The 14000-nt window shown below is 43.5% G+C and overlaps 1 protein-coding gene across 1 annotated transcript in view; it reads right to left on the reverse strand.

Annotated features, from left to right (window-relative positions):
• Window positions 1–12111: 12111 nt before the first annotated feature.
• Window positions 12112–14000, reverse strand: part of ptchd1 (patched domain containing 1) — a gene marked incomplete at both ends in the record, with an annotated part of 76461 nt that continues 74572 nt past the window's right edge. The window contains 2 exons of the mRNA XM_084140436.1: window positions 12112–12712; window positions 13710–13998. Coding sequence (XP_083996562.1) covers window positions 12112–12712; window positions 13710–13998 — 890 coding nt within the window. The remainder of the gene's footprint in view (window positions 12713–13709; window positions 13999–14000) is intronic.

A 14000-nucleotide genomic window follows, 5' to 3' on the forward strand; every position in this document is an offset into this window, starting at 1 on the left:
ACACAAATGACTGATGATTGGCTGAGAGAAATTGATGATAAAAAGATTGTGGGGGATGTTTTGATAGATGTCATTGCGGCTTTTGACATTATAGATCATAGTCTGCTGCTGGAAAAACGTATGTGTTATGGCTTTACACCCCCTGCTATATTGTTGATAAAGAGTTACCTGTCTAACAGAACACAGAGGGTGTTCTTTAATGGAAGCCTCTCCAACATCATCCAGGTAGAATCAGGAATTCCCCAGGGCAGCTGTCTAGGCCCCTTACTTTTTTCAATCTTTACTATCAACATGCCATTGGCTCTGAGTAAAGACTGTGTGTCTATGTATGCTGATGACTCAACACTATACACGTCAGCTACTACAGCGACTGAAATGACTGCAACACTTAACAAAGAGCTGGAGTTAGTTTCAGAATGGGTGGCAAGGAATAAGTTAGCGCTAAATATTTCAAAAACTAAAAGCATTGTATTTGGGACAAATCATTCACTAAACCCTGAACCTCAAATACATTTTGTAATGAATAATGTGGAAATTGAGCAAGTTGAGGTGACTAAACTGCTTGGAGTAACCCTGGATTGTAAACTGTCAAGGTCAAAACATATTGATACAACAGTAGCTAAGATGGGGAGAAGTCCGTCCATAATAAAGCGCTCTTCTGCCTTCTTAACAGCACTATCAACAAGGCAGGTCCTACAGGCCCTAGTTTTGTTGCACCTGGACTACTGTTCAGTCGTGTGGTCAGATGCAACAAAGAGGGACTTAGGAAATTTGCAATTGGCTCAGAACAGGGCAGCACGGCTGGCCCTTGGATGTACACAGAGAGCTAACATTAATAATATGCATGTCAATCTCTCCTGGCTCAAAGTAGAGGAGAGATTGACTTCATCACTACTGGTATTTGTGAGAGGTATTGACATGTTGAAAGCACAGAGCTGTCTGTTTAAACTACTAGCACACAGCTCAGACACCCACGCATACCCCACAAGACATGCCACCAGAGATCTCTTCACAGTCCCCAAGTCCAGAACAGACTATGGGAGGCGCACAGTACTACATAGAGCCATGACTACATGGAACTCTATTCCACATCAAGTAACTGATGCAAGCAGTAGAATCAGATTTTAAAAAACAGATGAAAATACACCTTATGGAACAGCGGGGACTGTGAAGCAACACAAACATAGGCACAGATAGATAGATAGATAGATAGATAGATAGATAGATAGATAGATAGATAGATAGATAGATAGATAGACAGACAGACAGACAGACAGACAGACAGACAGACAGACAGACAGACAGACAGACAGACAGACAGACAGACAGACAGACAGACAGACAGACAGACAGACAGAGAGAGAGAGAGAGAGAGAGAGAGAGAGAGAGAGAGACAGACAGACAGACAGACAGACAGACAGACAGACAGACAGACAGACAGACAGAGTGTGTGTGTGTGTGTGTGTGTGTGTGTGTGTGTGTGTGTGTGTGTCCGTCACACTAAAAGACACGGAGACCCAGAAACATGTGTGTCTTTATTCTTCTAGCTGACAGAAACACCAACAGAACACAAGACTGATCCCTGTGGAAGTCTCTAATCCAGAGCTCAGGCCAAAAGTAGTGCACTATGTAGGGAATAGGGTGATATACAGTAGTAGACTAGAATACTGGAGTACCTAGGCCTGTGAAACAGGGGCTAAGGGTCGATTTAGGATTCAAACACATTTCATTTTATTCATTAGTCTGACTGATTTCTGAGGGTAGATTTTCCTGTTTTTGGTGTATTTCTAAAGTCTGTAAAGTATTTATAATATTTTTGACCCCATAATCACAGCTCCTCTATTACCTGTAATATGGTATCACTGCTCCTCTATTACCTGTAATATGGTATCACTGCTCCTCTATTACCTGTAATATGGTATCGCTGCTCCTCTGTTAGCTGTAATATGGTATCACTGCTCCTCTATTACCTGTAATATGGTATCACTGCTCCTCTGTTAGCTGTAATATGGTATCACTGCTCCTCTGTTAGCTGTAATATGGTATCACTGCTCCTCTGTTAACTGTAATATGGTATCACTGCTCCTCTGTTAGCTGTAATATGGTATCACTGCTCCTCTGTTAGCTGTAATATGGTATCACTGTTCCTCTGTTAACTGTAATATGGTATCGCTGCTCCTCTGTTAGCTGTAATATGGTATCGCTGCTCCTCTGTTAGCTGTAATATGGTATCACTGCTCCTCTGTTAACTGTAATATGGTATCGCTGCTCCTCTGTTAGCTGTAATATGGTATCACTGCTCCTCTGTTAGCTGTAATATGGTATCACTGCTCCTCTATTACCTGTAATATGGTATCACTGCTCCTCTGTTAACTGTAATATGGTATCACTGCTCCTCTGTTAGCTGTAATATGGTATCACTGCTCCTCTGTTAGCTGTAATGCAGTTGAAGTCGGAGATTTACATACACTTAGGTTGGAGTCATTAAAGCTCGTTTTTCAACCACTCCACAAATTTCTTGTTAACAAGCTATCGTTTTTGCAAGTCTACTTTGTGAATGACACAAGTCATTTTTCCAACAATTGTGTACAGACAGATTATTTCACTTACAATTCACTGTATCACAATTCCAGTGGGTCAGAAGTTTACATACACTAAGTTGACTGTGCCTTTAAACAGCTTGGAAAATTCCAGAAAATTATGTCATGGCTTTAGAAGCTTATTATAGGCTAATTGACATAATTTGAGTCAATTGGAGGTGTACCTGTGGATGTATTTCAAGGCCTACCTTCAAACACAGTGCCTCTTTGCTTGACATCATGGGAAAATCAAAAGAAATCAGCCAAGACCTCAGAAAATAAATTGTAGCAAATAAGAAGCCACTGCTCCAAAACCGCCATAAAAAAGCCAGACTACGGTTTGCAACTGCACATGGGGACAAAGATCGTACTTTTTGGAGAAATGCCCTCTGGTCTGATGAAACAAAAATAGAACTGTTTGGCCATAATGACCCTCGTTATGTTTGAAGGAAAAAGGGGGATGCTTGCAAGCCGAAGAACACCATCCCAACGTGAAGCACGGGGGTGGCAGCATCATGCTGTGGGGGTGTTTTGCTGCAGGAGGGACCGGTGCACCTCACAAAATAGATGGCATCATGAAGAAGGAAAATTATGTGGATATATTGAAGCAACATCTCAAGACATCAGTCAGGAAGTTAAAGCTTGGTCGCATCTCCACCAGCGCCGTTCCTTCCTCTCTCCTGTCTCAATCCTTTTTTCCTTGTCATTGCACCCAACACGTCATCACGCAACAGACGTCATCAGAGCGCGCAACAGAACCGTGTACTGCCTACACTCGGTTTGTTGTTTTTATAAGATCGTTTTTAAATCATAGCTAAAGTTTGCATTGCTACTGATTCCGCGACGCGGTCAGCCTTTACGGCTGGGACCACAAGTTTGTGTCCCAGATTCCTGGTTACCAACAACGACGAGATGACCTACAGAGAGGAGCAAGCTGAAAGTTGGATGTCTCTCATGGCTTCGCTCACCCCTGGATGTACCACCTGCCAGTACCTGAGCCAGAGAGTCGCTGAGCTGGAAGGGAGAGTATCTGTCTTGCGCCAGATCAAGGAGGACGAGGATTTCCTGGACTCCATGGTTGCACAAACCACCTCCAAAATCGATGACGTCACCTGCCCCTGGCTCGGCACCTCCACTTCTGGGGAGCCTGTAATGGAGAAACTCCATTCGGTTCCCTTAAATGAGCCATGGCCCAGGCTAGGAGCTAAACCGAAGGGCCCGGTCTGTTCCACCCCTTCTGCTCCGCCTCAGGATGCCTGGATTGCTGTCCGGGGAGTAAAGCACTCCAGGAAACGGAATCCATCAAATGTTTCGGAAGTGCTACAATTGGGGAGGAGATTCAAGGTCTATTTCTTCGGGACAATTTCCATCTTAACAGGTATGGCTCCAGCATCCTCTCCACCAACATGTCATCTTAACAGGTATGGCTCCAGCATCCTCTCCACCAACATGTCATCTTAACAGGTATGGCTCCAGCATCCTCTCCACCAACATGTCATCTTAACAGGTATGGCTCCAGCATCCTCTCCACCAACATGTCATCTTAACAGGTATGGCTCCAGCATCCTCTCCACCAACATGTCATCTTAACAGGTATGGCTCCAGCATCCTCTCCACCAACATGTCATCTTAACAGGTATGGCTCCAGCATCCTCTCCACCAACATGTCATCTTAACAGGTATGGCTCCAGCATCCTCTCCACCAACATGTCATCTTAACAGGTATGGCTCCATCATCCTCTCCACCAACATGTCTCTTACTCTTGCCTCATGTAGCGCCTTTGATACCTGACGTTGTGTATTTTCGGGGGTTGACTTTTGGGATTGTACGCTCCCCTATCAGACTATGTTCAATGCTCCTCTCCTAGTTTCATTAATTAGTCCCTCAATTGCAAATATGGAACAAACTTCCGCTAACAACCTTTCTGCAATTCCTAGATTATTGTCCAATCACCGTATTGCGAATACTACTTACATGCAGAGAGGTATTGTTAGTAGTAATCTTGTCCCCATAAAATGGAGCTCTGTCAATAGCCCGAAAAATGGTTTATTGCTCATTCAGTGCAGCTTCAGGTGCTACCTTGGATACTCCATCTGATATGAATTCCCGTAGCAATGGCATTGGAATAATTCATTTGAATGCTAGAAGCCTGATCCAAAAGTTGGACTTTATTGAAATGTTGGTCTCAAAATCAAATGTTGATGTACTGATTGTATCTGAATCGTGGCTGTGTGATTCTGTGCCTGATTCAGATGTTCAGTTGATTGGGTACAATATTTATAGAGCTGATAGAGTTGGTAGAGGTGGTGGTATCGCGATTTATGTAAAATGCTGCTTAAATGTTTCTGTGTCCATATCAACCTCTGTCCCAAAGCAATATGAATGTCTAGTTTTAAATGTGGTACTTGGTAATAATGCTAATTTAACTCTAGCTGGGGTATATCGCCCCCCCCCCCAGCTCCTCCTTGTACTCTATGCAAACTATCTGATATACTGTCTGACTATGCAAACTCTCTGAATTACTGATTTTGGGAGATTTTAACCTGGATTGGCTTTCACCAGTATCCGATAAATTAAAAGATATTTGTACTGAGCTAAATCTGACTCAGCTGATAACTAAACCAACCAACTTTAAGAATCCAGTCAAATCTACTCTACTAGACATTATTCTAAAAATACCCCCCATAAATACACAGCCAGTGGGGGTTTTCAAATGATATCAGTGACCACTGCTCTATTGCTTGTATTAGAGATACCAGGCTGAAACACTCTGGTCCCTGTATAATCTCTAAGAGAAATTATAAACATTTCTCACAGCAAGCTTTTATCCTTGACTTATATCACTCTGAGCTTTTATCCACTTGCTGCTTTCTGGACCCGGTTTTAGCCCTTGCTTTTTTCTCTTCTATTGTTCCCTCTATGTCTGATAAACACGCCCCGCTTCAGAAGCACAGAGTAAGAAACCGAACCAGTTCTTGGTTCTCTCCTGAATTGTCAGGTCTTTTTCTGTCTTTTTTCTGGGCCTTGGCGAGGAAAACAGGTACTCCAGCTGATTGGCTGTTTTTTTAGGCAATTGAGAAATAAATGTACTGCAGCTGTCAAAAAGGCAAAATCAAATAACTTCCTTAATGCTATGACAGATTCTGCAGGAGATCCTGCAAAATTCTGGAAAACCGTTAATTCACTGAAACGGGGGAATTCTGCTGTTTCTCTTCCTAAGCAAATTATCTCAGACTCCTGTATTCTAAGTGAAAAAAATTATATTTGTGATGCTTTTAATAAGCATTTCATCTCTGCTGGTTTTTTATTTGAAAAGAAAAGTGGCCATTGTGGTACTGGCCAGTTAGTTGATTTTTCGTCTTGCTTTTCAACCGTTACTCTGAAAAATGGTAACCCTGTTTTTAGTTTCCAGAAAATAACTGAAGCAGAGGTTCTAGCTGCCCTGTGTGCCATTGATACTAAGAAATCCTTAGGCGCTGACAATTTAGACCCATACTTACTTAAGTGTGCTGCACCTATCATTGCTGGTTCAGTGACACACATTTTTTATCTAACATTAAGCACAGGAAATATCCCTAAGGTATTGAAAGCAGCTTTTGTTCTGCCATTACATAAGGGAGGTGACGGTAGTGATTTGGATAACTATCGACCCATCTCTAGGCTCCCTTGTCTGGCAAAGATCCTAGAATCTATAGTCAACAAACAGTTAAAATCTTTTCTTTCTGTTAACAGTATTTTTAGCCCCAATCAATCTGGTTTTAGATCTAAACACAGTACCACATCGGCCACTATGCTTGTTGTAAATGATATTGCAAATGCCTTAGATGATAGAAAGCACTGTGCTGCGTTGTTTGTAGATTTGTCAAAAGCTTTTGACACTGTAGACCATGCTATCCTTTTGAGTAAGCTGTCATCTATAGGACTGGGCACTGATGCCTGTCGATGGTTTTATGACTATTTTAAAGATAGAACTCAGGCCGTCATGGTCGACGGGGTCAAGTCTGACCCCTTACAGTTACTTAAAGGGGTCACTCAGGGATAATAATTGGCCCACTATTGTTCTCACTTCATATAAACAACATTGGTGATGATGTCAGATATTGTAAATTCCATTTATATGCAGATGACCCAGTGATATACTCTATCGCTCCAACAGCGGACCAAGCTTTAATGCAGTTGGATACTACAGGGGTCTCTTTTACAGCTTAAACTCTTTCTTTTAAAAAACATGTTACTGAATTGGGAAAAAAGCTCAAATTCAAGATAGTGTTCCTTTACAGAAACAGGGCTTGTCTGTCCTCCGTAAATAGAAAACAAATTGTGCAGGCTACTTTTATGTCCGTTTTAGATTATGGTGATATTATCTATATGCATGCATCGGCAAACACATTAAAACCACTGGATGCTATTTACCATTGTGCACTCAGGTTTATCACGGGTGATAGTTACAAAACTCATCACTGTATCCTATATCAACATGTGGGTTGGGCCTCTCTATCTGTGAGGCGAGAGCAACATGCTCTCTTGTTTATTTATAAAGCACTTCTTTTAAAACTACCTCCATATATATCATCATTAATTTCCACTAGATATACTAATTTTAAAACCAGATCACAGATGTGGATTACATTAGAGACTCCTGTGGTCTCCACAGAGTTGGGTAGGACTGCCTTCAGTTCCTTTGCACCTTATTTATGGAACAAACTGCAGATCCAACTTAAGTTAGACACTCTGGTGTCCCTTGCCCATTTTAAAAATGTTATGGAGGATCAATATGATGTTGTTTGTGATTGTATCTGTTGAATTGTGTTTTTGTTTTGTATGTTTGAAATGTTCTTGTCTGTTTGTCTAAAACTGTACATGTCAACATGTTTACACAGGGCACAGCCGTAAAAGAGATCCAGGTCTCAGTCTGTTTTTCCATGTTAAAATAAAGATAAAAATAAATAAATGGGACAATGACCACAAGCAAACTTCCAAAGTTGTGGCAAAATGGCTTAAGGACAACAAAGTCAAGGTATTGGAGTGGCCATCACAAAGGCCTGACCTCAATCCTATAGAACATTTGTGGGCAGAAATGAAAAAGCGTGTGCGAGCAAGGAGGCCTACAAACCTGACTCAGTTACACCAGCTCTGTCAGGTGGAATGGGCCAAAATTCACCCAACTTATTGTCGGAAGCTTGTGGAAGGCTAAGTTAAACAATTTAAAGGCAATGCTACCAAATACTAATTGAGTGTATGTAATAATAATAATAATAATAATAATAATAATATGCCATTTAGCAGACGCTTTTATCCAAAGCGACTTACAGTCGTGCGTGCATACATTTTTGTGTATGGGTGGTATGTAAACTTCTGACCCACTGGAAATGTGATGAAATAAATAAAAGCTGAAATAAATAATTCTCTCTACTATTATTCTGACATTTCACATTCTTAAAATAAAATGGTGATCCTAACTGACCTAAGACAGGGAATTTGTACTAGGATTAAATGTCAGGTACTTGGCTAAGGTGTATGTAAACTTCCGACTTCATCTGTATATACCGTACAGTACTTGAGGTAAGTTGAGGTAATTGAGGTATGTAAATTACCGCGATATACCTCAATTACCTCGACTAACCGGTGCCCCCGTACATTGACTTTGTACCGGTACCCCCTGTACATAGCCTCGCTACTGTTATTTTATTTTACTGCTGCTCTTTAATTATTTGCTATTTTTATTTTTTACTTATCTATTTTTTACTTAACACTTTTTTTTATTTTCTTAAAACTGCATTGTTGTTAAGGGCTTGTAAGTAAGCATTTCACTGTTGTATTCAGCGCATGTGGCAAATAAAATTTTATTTGCTCCTCTATAACCTGTAATACTGTATCACTGCTCCTCTATTACCTGTAATACGGTATCAAGGCTCCTCTATTATCTGTAATAGGGTATCACTGCTCCTCTGTTACATTTTGTAATATGGTATCACTGCTCCTCTATTACCTGTAGTATGGTATCACTACTCCTCTATTACCTGTAATACGGTATCACTGCTCCCCTATTACCTGTAATACGGTATCACTACTCCTCTATTACCTGTAATACGGTATCACTGCTCCTCTATTACCTGTAATAATGTATTACTGCTCCTCTATTACCTGTAATTCGGTATCACTGCTCCTCTATTACCTGTAATACTGTATCGCTGCTCCTCTATTACCTGTAGTATGGTATCACTGCTCCTCTATTACCTGTAATACTGTATCACTGCTCCTCTATTACCTGTAATACTGTATTACTGCTCCTCTATTACCTGTAATTCGGTATCACTGCTCCTCTATTACCTGTAATTCGGTATCACTGCTCCTCTATTACCTGTAATATGGTATCACTGCTCCTCTATTACCTGTAATAATGTATTACTGCTCCTCTATTACCTGTAATACGGTATCACTGCTCCTCTATTACCTGTAATACGGTATCACTGCTCCTCTATTACCTGTAGTATGGTATCACTGCTCCTCTATTACCTGTAATACGGTATCACTGCTCCTCTATTACCTGTAATACGGTATCACTGCTCCTCTATTACCTGTAATACGGTATCACTGCTCCTCTATTACCTGTAATACGGTATCACTGCTCCTCTATTACCTGTAGTATGGTATCACTGCTCCTCTATTACCTGTAATATGGTATCACTGCTCCTCTATTACCTGTAATATGGTATCACTGCTCCTCTATAACCTGTAATACGGTATCACTGCTCCTCTATTACCTGTAATACGGTATCACTGCTCCTCTATTACCTGTAATACGGTATCACTGCTCCTCTATTACCTGTAATACGGTATCACTGCTCCTCTATTACCTGTAGTACGGTATCACTGCTCCTCTATTACCTGATATAGAGTACCACAGTATAAGTCATAACACCCATAAAACCTAGAAGTCAAACAGGGAAATGGTTCTTATCGTTTTTCCACCATTAATTTTTCCCATAGGGGATTTTAGAAACACTTAAAACAAGGGCTGTGTTTCGTGTAGGCTTACCCTGGTGTGACTTTTTGATAACCGATCTCTCTAGGACAAGGTGACTTTTATCAATATATTCGCCTGTATTTACCCACCCCAAAATGAAATGCTAATGAGTTGCTAATGTGGCTATCATAAAGAACTACAAATGCCATGATGATCTGGAATAGACTGCCGAATTGAGGCAAAGGTAAGAATCTCTGGATTATCTATCTAATGTTAGCTAAATGTAGTAATGAATAAATTGGCTACATTTCTTTAAATGGACAATTCCGTGAACTGTCTTGTTTAAGTTTTGAATTGACACAATACCTGTTAGCAAAGGTGTCAGCTAGAGATGACGTGTAGGAGCTTGCAGGGATTTGTAGTTTTGCATGATGTCTACTTTTATGCTAATTAGCATTTTTTAGAATCTGAGAGTAAAAAGAGCCGAATATATTGATAAAAGTCACCTTGTCCTGGAGAGATATACATAGTTATCAAAACGTCACGCCAAGGTAAGCCTACATGAAACACAGCCCTTATTTTAAGAGTTTCTCAAATCCCCTATGACAAAAACGAATGGTGGAAAAACGATTTGAACCATTTCCCTGTTTGACCACTAGGTTTTATGGGTATTATGACACCTCCACTGTGGAGCTCTATACGGTATCACTGGTCCTCTATTCTGTGTAGTTTGGGATAAACAGATGATTCATAGGTGAATGTAACATACACAGTGTTCCACAGGTCAATAGTTACTATGACAACTGACTGACATCCCTCTCATTCAGGGTTAGAAGTCTCTGATTGGACAATAGTTCATGAAGGGTTTCTGACATCACTAAAACCTTTCCTCCATTGACACAGGAAATCTTATTGATGTCAAAGTCTCTGTGAGACCATATTAGATCCAGTGTTCAGTAGATCCAGTCTGCAGTAGATCCAGTCTGCAGTAGATCCACTCTGCAGTAGATCCAGATTGCAGTAGTTCCAGACTGCAGTAGGTCCACTGTTCAGTAGATCCAGTCTGCAGTAGATCCAGACTGCAGTAGATCCAGACTGCAGTAGTTTCAGTCTGCAGTAGATCCAGTGTTCAGTAGATCCAGACATCAGTAGATTCAGCTTGCAGTAGATCAAGACTACAGTAGATCCAGATTGCAGTAGGTCAAGACTGCAGTAGATCCAGTGTTCAGTAGATTCAGTCTTCAGTGGATCCAGTGTTCAGTAGATCCAGTGTCAAGTAGATTCAGACTGCAGTAGATCCAGATTGCAGTAGATCTAGACTGCAGTAGATTCAGTCTGCAGTAGATCCAGTGTTCAGTAGATCCAGACAGAAGTAGATCCAGCTTGCAGTAGATCAAGACTGCAGTAGATCCAGTATTCAGTAGATCCAGTGTTCAGTAGATCCAAACTGCAGTAGATCCAGAGTACAGTATATCCGGACTGCAGTAGCTTCAGTGTTCAGTAGATCCAGACTGCAGTAGATCCAGTGTTCAGTAGATCCAGCCTTCAGTAGATCCAGACTGCAGTAGATCCAGTGTTCAGTAGATCCAGACTGCAGTAGATCCAGAGTACAGTAGATCCGGACTGCAGTAGATTCAGTGTTCAGTAGAACCAGACTGCAGTAAATCCAGTGTTTAGTAGATCCAACCTTCAGTAGATCCAGCGTTCAGTAGATCCAGTGTTCAGTAGATCCAGACTGCAGTAGTTCCAGATTGCAGTAGATCCAGTGTTCAGTAGATCCAGTGTTCAGTAGATCCAGACTGCAGTAGTTCCAGTGTTCAGTAGATCCAGACTGCAGTAGATCCAGTGTTCAGTAGATCCAGACTGCAGAAGATGGGGGGGGGGGGGGGGGGGGGGGTGTTCTGATAACTGTATGACACTGCAACAAGAGGCAAGAAGAGGGTAACCATGGAAACAAAGCACCTCTCTCCTTTTCTTTCTCTATCTTACTCCACCCACTCTCTCTATGTCTCACTCTCTCTCTGTCTCACTCTCTCTCTGTCTCACTCTCTCTCTGTCTCACTCTCTCTCTGTCTCACTCTCTCTCTGTCTCACTCTCTCTCTGTCTCACTCTCTCTCTGTCTCACTCTCTCTGTCTCACTCTCTCTCTGTCTCACTCTCTCTCTGTCTCACTCTCTCTCTGTCTCACTCTCTCTCTGTCTCACTCTCTCTCTGTCTCACTCTCTCTCTGTCTCACTCTCTCTCTGTCTCACTCTCTCTCTCTCACTCTCTCTCTGTCTCACTCTCTCTCTGTCTCACTCTCTCTCTGTCTCACTCTTTCTGTCTCACTCTCTTTCTTACTCTCTCTCTTTACCTCTCCCTCTGACTTTCTTTCTCTCTCCCTATCTGTCTATCATCTGAATTTCTCACCCTCTCTCTTTCTCTCTCTCTATGTGAAAACGCAGCTTGTTGATTCCTTGCTCTGATTGGCCACGCCCTGTGAGGCGTCAGCCAACAGAGGCCAGTAGCCATGGTAACATCTCCTCAGTGACCCCATCAAAACCTGTGACATCACATCCTGTTGGTCAGACGGTGGTGATCTGGTCCACCACCCTGGTGCTGTCAACCATCTCCACACACTCCACTTCCTCTCTAAGCCCCTCCCCTTCCCCTCTGTCTCCCTGTCTACTTCCTGTCTTCTTGGCGGGCGGCAGGAAGGTGAGCAGTGTGGGAAGGAAGGCCAAGGCATGGAGCGCTGAACAGAATGCCGTCAGCACTAGGCAACGGAACAGCGAGCGGGTCAGGTTGGAGCGGACGGCGGCCAGAGGGAGCAGCGCTGCGGTGTAGCAGATCAACGTCTGTAGAGAGGGGACGCCATGTCTCTCCAACGCCAGTCTGACCCACACGGTCCGGCTGTCCCCCCGGCCAGAGGAGAATGTGGCCAGTAGAGGACCACAGCAGTCTGCAGAGTGACCCAGCGCTGAGATCAGACATAACACAGACACACAGTCCAGCTCCACGCCCCAAAGAGTCATGAAGCCCAGAACACCAAACTGAACAGAGAGGAGGGTGAGACTGAGCCACACGGCCACTAGGGGCTCCACCACTGCTAGAGAGGACAGACCCAGCAGGAACAACACCGCCATGAGGGAGTGGCGCAGAGGAGAGCTCACCGCTGCAGCATACCTAGAGAGAGAAGGAGAGAAACAGAGAGAGAAGGAGAGAAAGAGAAAGAGAGAAACAGAGAGAGGAGGAGTGAAAGGAAGAGAAATGGAAAGAAAGGAAGATAGATGAAGAGAAAAAGAGGTAGAGAGAGAGAAGGGGGAGAGGGAAAGAGGAGCAGAGAGAGACAGAAAGACAGGTAGAGACGGGGAGAGGGAAAGAAGAGGAGAGAGCGACAGAAAGACAGGTAAAGAGGGGGAGAGGGAAAGAGGAGAGAGAGAGAGAGAGAGACAGAAAGACAGGTAAAGCGAGGGAGAGGGAAAGAGGAGAGAGAGAGACAGAAAGACAGGTAGAGAGGGGGGAGAGGGAAAGAGGAGAGAGAGAGAGACAGAAAGACAGGTAGAGAGGGGGGAGAGGAGGAGAGAGAGACAGAAAGACAGGTAGAGAGGGGGAGAGAAAGAGGAGGAGAGAGAGACAGAAATACAGGTAGAGAGGGGGGAGAGGAGGAGAGAGAGACAGAAAGACAGGTAGAGAGGGGGAGAGAAAGAGGAGGAGAGAGAGACAGAAAGACAGGTAGAGAGGGGGAGAGGGAAAGAGGAGAGAGAGAGAGAGAGAGAGACAGGTAGAGAGGGGGGAGAGGGGGAGAGGGGGAGAGGAGGAGAGAGAGACAGAAAGACAGGTAGAGAGGGGAGAGAGGGAAAGAGGAGGAGAGAGAGACAGAAAGACAGGTAGAGAGGGGGGAGAGGGAAAGAGGAGGAGAGAGAGACAGAAAGACAGGTAGAGGGGGGGAGAGGAGGAGAGAGAGACAGAAAGACAGGTAGAGGGGGGGAGAGAAAGAGGAGGAGAGAGAGACAGAAATACAGGCAGGCAAGATTAGTGTGCCGACCAGTTGAGGCTCTCTCACACACATCCGCACACACAAACACACACACACACACAAACACGCACGCACACACACATACACACGCACACACACACAAACGCACCCACATGCACACAAACACACACACACCTGACCCACCTGTCCAGGTAGACGAAGGAGGGGTTGAAGATGAGAAATCGGACCCGTGATGTCAGAGACAGACGCCTCAGCGTGTCTAACAGGACGGACATCTCCTCCCTCTTGTTCTCCGTTGTCTTGGCAACCAGGAAGACACGTGATGCGGCCATCTCTGGCTCCTCCCCTTCATTGCGCTCAGCGAAGATGATGTCATCGGCGAAATGAGCGAATTGCGGCTGGCGAAGGAAGGAGAGGCGGAGCATCCGCGTAAAGCTATCACGTGATTGGCTGGTAGTGGAGAGGTTCCGTTCT

Source organism: Coregonus lavaretus (genome assembly GCF_964263955.1).
Source record: "Coregonus lavaretus genome assembly, chromosome: 2".
NCBI lineage: Eukaryota > Metazoa > Chordata > Actinopteri > Salmoniformes > Salmonidae > Coregonus > Coregonus lavaretus.